The sequence below is a fragment of the Gossypium hirsutum genome, chromosome D08 (assembly GCF_007990345.1).
Source record: "Gossypium hirsutum isolate 1008001.06 chromosome D08, Gossypium_hirsutum_v2.1, whole genome shotgun sequence".
In the NCBI taxonomy this organism is placed as follows: domain Eukaryota; kingdom Viridiplantae; phylum Streptophyta; class Magnoliopsida; order Malvales; family Malvaceae; genus Gossypium; species Gossypium hirsutum.
Genome location: NC_053444.1, coordinates 24,105,124 through 24,113,253, shown reverse-complemented (window position 1 = coordinate 24,113,253; position 8,130 = coordinate 24,105,124). Strand labels below are relative to the sequence as shown.

Here is an 8,130-nt window from a genome sequence, read left to right as displayed (position 1 = left end):
TTTAATTTTTTAATTTAAAAACTCTAGTCCAATTATAATCGTCATTGGTAGTTTCTGTCAAAATTTGTCAATGTAACATCTTTATTTTCTGTTAATTATACGAGCACAATCTAATCAAATTTTGAAAAAAAATACTTTTGATTTTAATTATTTGACTGATTTTTTTCTAAAAAAAGGAGGAATTAATTTTTAGCTTAGGGACTAAATCTCAAAATTTGACAAAGTACAGGGAGTAACTACATATTTTAACAAAGCCGAGGGTTTGCGGCTTTGACGTTCTTCATGCTTTCAAGGTTCTTACAAAACAGTGGATCCCACAACCTTTAGATTCAGTTTTGTTTGATAGGTTCAAAAAGCAAAATAAATAAAAAAGAAATCTTTGCTGTTTTCCTTAAGGGAATGCAAAGATGAAAGAGAACAACAGCCCATAATGGTCCCACTTAATGCAACTAATTCTAAACTGCTAACTTAATTAAACGAACATGGAAAGAAGCTTAACTTGATTCTCCCCATTTCCATAAAAACCTTTTATATATATATATAATATCCTCCTCTTTCTGCTTTTATTTTCACTTTTTGTCCCCCTTTTTATTAAAGAAAAAAAGTTCAATCTTTTACTTTTGCCTCCTATGGGAACTTAATATATCTTCAGCTCCATTTCCAGAACATTGAAGATCTAAATATTTTTTCTTCTTCCTGAGTTGAATCCAAAGATGGGTTTTTGTTTCTGGGTTTGTTTTATTAGTTTGTTAAACTTCTACAGCTTGAGTTTTGTAAGTTCACAAGCTGATGCAAGTGCTGAAGGGACTGTTTTCATTGATGGAAAAGCTCCGATTGGTAGAATAGATGATGATTTCATTTGTGCTACTTTGGATTGGTGGCCTCCTGAGAAATGTGATTATGGGACATGCAGTTGGGGCCTTGCTGGGCTTCTCAATCTGGTTTTTCTTCTTCTTTTCTTTGTTGTTTGACAATGATTTTCATAATGAACATAATGGGTCTTTTCACACTTTTGAGGGTATTTCTGTTTCAATCTGGAAAAAGCATATTTTCCCAGTTTAAAAGTGGTTTTGGCTGAGATGTTGTTTCATCTTCCTTTTCTTTTCTTTTTTTTTTCTTTTGCAGGATCTTAATAAAAACTTATTCTTGAATGCCGTTAAAGGTAAGGCAATTCTTTCCCATAAAAATCCATCTCAATTATTCTATTTTATTTATTTACCAGTCCCTATATTTTTCAGCTTTTTCACCATTGAAGATTAGGTTGGGCGGCACATTACAAGACAAAGTCATATATGACACTGATGACAATCAACTACCCTGCACTTCATTTGTCAAAAACACTTCTGAGATGTTTGGTTTTACACAAGGATGTTTGCCAATGAATAGATGGGATGACCTTAATTCCTTCTTTCAAAAAGCAGGGTATAAACACCATTTTCAATTTTCCTTGAGCTTCAACATTATGAATTCTTAATTCCACCATTAATTTAATTCAGCTGTTTGATTATTCAGAGCTAAGGTTATTTTTGGATTAAATGCACTTGCTGGTCGAACTATAGCCTCTGATGGTTCAGCCGTAGGTGCTTGGAACTACACCAATGCCGAATCTTTTATGCAATACACTGTTGACAAGAACTATACCATTCACGGTTGGGAGTTAGGTAAAAGAACTATACATGATATGTCTGAATTCTTGATAATGTATCGACCGAAACACATTATTTTTGTTATCTTTCGCTTGTCAGGAAATGAATTGTGCGGAAGCGGGGTCGGAACTCGGGTCTCTGCAGACCAGTATGCGGCTGACACAGCAGCTCTGCAAAGTATAGTGCAGAAGATATACCAGAATGTTGATTTGAAGCCGTTAATTATCACACCGGGAGGGTTCTATGACTCGGATTGGTTCACGGAATATATTGATAAGACAAACAAGTCCCTCGATGTTGTCACTCACCACATATACAACCTTGGACCAGGTATGGTTCCTATGTGCATAATCCAGTATAGGAGCTTAGGACATGAAAGAAGGTTTGAACTTGACAATCGTGTGTTTCTCTGTGTAGGAGTTGATGACCATCTTGTTGGAAAGATTCTCGATCCATCCGTTCTTGAGGGCGTGTCCGGAACATTCAGTGGCCTTCATAACATCATCAAGAATTCTACAACTTCAGCAGCTGCCTGGGTGGGTGAGGCTGGAGGAGCTTACAACAGTGGCCATAATCTTGTCACAAATGCATTTGTGTTCAGTTTCTGGTAATGTCGCAATACCTTGCTATCCCGAAGCTTAGGCCTTTCTGTCTGATAGATTTCTGATTCATTGTTCCTGGGACATGAATTGCAGGTATTTAGATCAACTCGGCATGGCATCCAAGTATGATACGAAAACGTATTGCAGACAGTCACTGGTTGGTGGAAATTATGGTTTACTAAACACCACCAACTTTGAACCAAATCCAGACTACTACAGGTAATTGCTTTTTCAAATTCTTTCATTACGAGCTTGCAGGATTCGAATTAGACCTATTACTTCAAAATAAGCTTTCATTTATCTAAGCCTAACTTGCATGATACTCTGCTTTCTCCATTGCAGTGCACTTCTTTGGCACCGGCTAATGGGAAGAAATGTTCTTTCGACAAGCTTCACCGGGACAGACAAGATCCGCTCCTACACTCACTGTGCAAAACAATCAGTAAGTTCATCTCATATGCAATTATCAAGCATTGTTAATCTTCCCTTTCTTGGACTTTGACCAAAGTTTCCTATCTTGCAGAAAGGCATCACACTACTTTTGATCAACCTCAACAATAGCACTACCGTCCAGGCAAAACTCGCATTCAATAGTACAATGAGCTTGCGACACAAGCACCGGTCTCAGATTTCAGACCATAAGCATAGAATTCATAAAACGACAATTATCAAGCTGCCTCAAGGCATTGATGGTAAAATAAGAAGAGAGGAATACCATCTAACAGCAAAAGATGGGAATTTACAGAGTCAAAGCATGCTACTTAATGGAAACATTTTAAGTGTAAATTCATCTGGGATCATACCTCATCTGGAGCCTTTACATGTAAAATCAGCAAAGCCAATAATGGTTGCTCCTTTATCCATTATGTTCACTCACATGCCTGATGTTACTGTCCCTGCTTGCAAGGTACAGCCCTAGAGCTACAAGGAACTAAAAATGGTTCCTTTTAGTGATTGATCAAATAAGAAATAGAATATATTACAAACATTTCATTCTTTTTTTTTTCCCCATAGTGAAGAATATAATGTAACACACCTTTTTTGGATATGAATATGTGAAATTTTAGAAAATATTGGACATAAATATGTGATAAACTGATGCATGAGAAACAAAACAACCTTACCATGATGCAGCTAGCAAAAAGAGAGAAATTCTGGGGGTATTAACCTGCAAAAAGTTGTATCCTTTGACAGGCTTGTTCTAACTGTTGCCCTTCTTTGGTATAACAAAAATTTGTGATTTGTCAGAAGAAAAGAAAGCATGCAACATATTTTCAAACAAATAAACCATGACCAACAAAAACTTGAACACTGTAGATAAGGAACAGTTTTTGCAGCTTAATAGAAGGAGAATGTTGTGATAGTTCCATTAAACAGGAAGCATTTTGTTTGGTTAGTTGAATATTAATATGCATGTACCATATTAACATAAGAGTCTGTCTAACAGAATATACATCCTACACTGGACCTGTGGATGAAGTAGATGCATAAAAATTCCAGATTGCAGCAAGGGCAGATGACAGTCCATTTGCTTTCTACTTTCAAGATCTTCAATTGTAATGTTCCATGAATCTATGAAATTCGGAATTCCAATTTCCAACAAAATTCACATTCTTACTCAATATGAAGCTTTTTTTTTTCTTCTTCTGGATAAATAAATATGAAGCTTTTATACCATCTTACTACTCTTAATTGTGAGCCGATGATGCAAAAAAAGTTTGTAAAACACGAGGTTTTTTTAAGGGTGCAATGTAAGCACTTATTAATATTAATTTATTTTAATTAATTAAACTAAATATATAAAAAAAACGATATTCATTACTTTAATGTTTTAGATTGATATTTTTAAGAAACTTTTTACATGTCTGCGTGTAGAAATCACAAAATTAGAATACAAATGTCTGTTTAAAAATAACATATAAGAAATAATTAAATTTATAGTTTGAAATTAATTAATAATAACACATTCATATGTACAATAGTAAAATTAAAAAAAATTAGATTAAATTATTTATCATCGAGTTAACTTGAGGAATCAACTCAATATGATATATACAACAAATGTAGATAATAAATTATGCATATTAAAATAAAAACATATGAAAAGAGTTGAAACGAAACTTTAGCTAAAGTGATAAATTTAAAGAATTATTAAATTGATTGGTGTAAGTTTAAATCCCGCATACTTTAATTGATTTTTATTAAAACAAAAAAAGATTAAAGTAACCTCAAATAGTATAACTCATTTTAATTACGAGATGATATTTTTGAAATTCTCTAACTAAATTGAAACTCAATTGATAAGTGATACCAACTTAATAACATGCTTAATAAATAGTATAGAGAAAATCATTAGTAAAATAGATAATATTGTATAAAATAATATTAAATTGTCCACAACATAATAATCAATTTCATAATCGTAATAATTATATAAGCTATTAATAAAAAAAATTCATATATACAAATTGTAAATTTTATGTATTATAATATTTGAGTAAACTACAAGTTTTCTCACTAATGTTTGAGTTTTTTTTTCTTTTTTACCGTTGAACTATAAAAAATTAGAATATGATCATTTTCCTTAGTGATTTGTAACGTTTTGATCATTCATCCATTAACTATCGTTAATCACTTAATGAAAGAGCGATGTTATAGGTTAATACATAATATGAACTAAAATATGAGCTTGGTATATTTAGAATATTTTTAAATCATAACTCTAAAAAATATTTAAAAAAACAATAAAACTATAAAAATATATGAAAATTCATTATCATTTACATTTTAAAATTATAATGATGTAAAAATATTATAAAACTTTAAAAATCATAAAATTCTTAAAAAACGACTATTTTAAAAAATAATCAATAACTATAAAAAGTTTATCCTTTGTTTGTTTTTGTTTGTTCAAAAGTAGCTGAGTTTTCCAATTCTGCTCTAATAAAATGCCTGATTGAGTTGTTTTTTAAAGATTAATTGAGTTTAATATCATAAATAAATTATGTGGATCGAATAAAAAATACAAAAAAATACCTTAGGAATATTAAAATAAACCAATGGTAATTTAAAAGCATTAAAAATGTGCATGTAATAATTTGTGAATAAAACAGTTTTTACAGATATTTAGAAATATTAAAATTAAAAATATGGTTTAAATACTCATTTAGTCCCTGATTTGTCACTTTCTCGTAAGTTGGTACTTTTAGCTTTTTTGTCCAAAGTTGGTACCGATTTTTCATTCCGTCAAGGGTTTTGTTACATTTTTGTAAAGGTGTTAAGCTTGGTCCATACGGTACTTTCATACAGTGACACGTGGCAATATTTGACACATTATAATGTCATAATTTAATTTTTTTAAAATATATTAATATAAGTTTTTAAACAAATTAAAAGTTAAAAAGTATATGTAAAAATTTTATAAATAATTAGAAAAATTAAAAAACTCAAAAAATATATAAATATATTACAAATTTAAAAAATATAAAAATTGATATATATACACATTAATACATGAAAGTTTTCATTTGCCACCAACACCCGTCTTCCTCGCTTGTTGTCTTTTTTCAGCATGATGCCTAACGGGAGATTTAGACAAGTTTTTGATTGTAGATGGAAAATTAACGATGGAGATGTGAGAAGGGAAGAAAAAGACGGTTGTGGTGGTAATGATGATGATGGTGAGAAAGAGGAGGTTGAAGGGCACTTCATTTGGACGGTACGGTTCCATCTACTTCCGACGAGTCTCAGGCATATGATATGTGTGTTGGAAAATACCATGTTTAAAATCAGTTTTTTTTTCATAGCAAAAAATTAAAATTTTAAAAAATAGATTCGGTTTGGGATATTTATAGCAATAAACTTTTTTTGAAATCGCACTTGTGTTTTCGACTAGATGGATCATTATTGTTCTCGACTTTCAACTGAACGACCTTCTCTATTATTCTCATATCATGAACTGCTTCGAGTGTGAGCTCAAATGAATTCGAATCAAACACAGAACCAAAAATTATTTAATTTACTTTCAATAGGAAAGAAAAATTATCTCGTTAATAGAAACCAATAGAATTGTTATTCCGAAAAATAGAATTTATACTTAGAAAATAAATTCTCATTATTTTCGGGCAGAATAACAATATCTCAAAGTTGTGTAAAACTTATTGTCTCTTTAGCCCTATGAGTGTCATATATTTATAAGGAGAAGAAGTGAACTAGTAGAAGTCTATTTGATAGAAAAACAACTTCATAGTTCAACTAGGAAAGATGAGTGACAACACTAGTTTAAATATACTAGGGTTTGTTGTCCCATTTATTAACATAAGGGGCTTTTAGACCTCTCCCATATTGAGTCCTATTATAAGGGCTTCCTTAACTTTTAATCCAACATTTTATAATTCAATCCAACTAAAAATATGTTTTTCTATTTTCCAAAATAAACATCATAAATTAATTTAAATAAATTAATTTTCCAATTAAATAATTTTCTTAACCCGATTCTAATTTTGTTAAGATCATGACAACTTTACCGTGAAAGAATTTATGAGAAAATATATTCAATATTTTTACATTCAATAAATTCATAATGAACAATTAATTTCATTTCATTTTAGAAATTCAATTAATTAATTAATTAATTGATAATTCAAAAAATCATAAATTGTTATGAATGCTATTAAGTGGATGTTTATTATAATCAACCTTTCACATTTCGTCTTCCTCAACCTTTGACCTTTGACCTTTCACCTTTCATCTCCTTGCAATCCCTTTTCTATTTATGTATGTGATAATGAGTCTAATCTCCCTATATATATATATATGAGTATGCTACTTGTAATGATAATGAAAAAGAATAGAAATGCAATAAAAATCCTTCTTTATTCTCATATATTATTCATATATTATTTGTATTATTATTATCTTATAACACGTTATCAGTACGAGCATGCTCGATAGTATTCAATATTTCATTGGAGAACAAGTAATCTAGACGTATAACGTCCTTATTGAAGCAACAATCCTAAGGTATGTGATTTTCTATGTGTGCTTAAAAGATTTTGAGATTTCAATATTCTTAATGAAAAAAAAGTTCAAAATGATGCTATTTTTTTCATATTTAAGTATGAATTTATGTTTTATATATTCCACGATATGCTTGTGTATGATCTAAGACTTTGAATAAGATTGAGGTATCAACAACTTGAATAGTTTTGCTTAAATATGCATATCTTTCATAACATATGTCATTGATATGATAACTACGTTGCCTATTAGATTATTTCTAATAGAGCCCCACATTGTTTGTGAGTATAAACGAATTTGAATTTTTATATAGACAAAGCAAAAACCATTGTTTTTGTCCAACATCATCTACATAAAGGATTAAAAGTGGAATATCTAATTGCGAAAGATCCTTTTGACTCTTGAATTGCATAATAATTTGAAAGAATGATTTGACCATTAGAAAATGATAATACTCTCTAAAGCTTGTTATGATTGAAATATCTAATGTGCTCCTGTAGTAGCAATATTGTGAAAAAGACTTTAAAAGTATTTTAGAACGATTTCATGCCTTCTAGTGAAAAAGACTCCATTCCTTGAAGTGAATATAAAAATATATAACAATTATGAAAAATCAAAATATAAGATCATGGTTGTCGTTGTAATTGAGGATGTGGTTGGAGACGTACTAATAATTGTTATTATGGTGGTTATAATAGTGGTACTTCTAACCACTAGAAAAAGAATAATAAGGAAAAACAAGAAAATGGTGGCCAAAATATTCGAAGGTTATTGAAAATTCATGCTACCAATGTGGTATGAAAATGCATTGGTCACATACCTATCGTATTTTTAAGTATCTAGTAAAACTTTATCAAAGCATC

The 8,130-nt window shown here is 30.3% G+C and overlaps 1 protein-coding gene across 1 annotated transcript; it reads left to right on the top strand.

Annotated features, from left to right (window-relative positions):
- Positions 1-501: 501 nt before the first annotated feature.
- LOC107912568 (heparanase-like protein 3) lies at positions 502-3,236 on the top strand. Its single transcript, XM_016840810.2, has 9 exons — positions 502-941; positions 1,126-1,162; positions 1,239-1,422; positions 1,513-1,661; positions 1,746-1,976; positions 2,064-2,253; positions 2,342-2,467; positions 2,591-2,690; positions 2,772-3,236. The coding sequence occupies exons 1-9, from the start codon at positions 714-716 to the stop codon at positions 3,165-3,167; spliced, it is 1,641 nt and encodes a 546-aa protein (XP_016696299.1). The 5' UTR covers positions 502-713; the 3' UTR covers positions 3,168-3,236.
- The last annotated feature ends 4,894 nt before the right edge of the window (positions 3,237-8,130 follow it).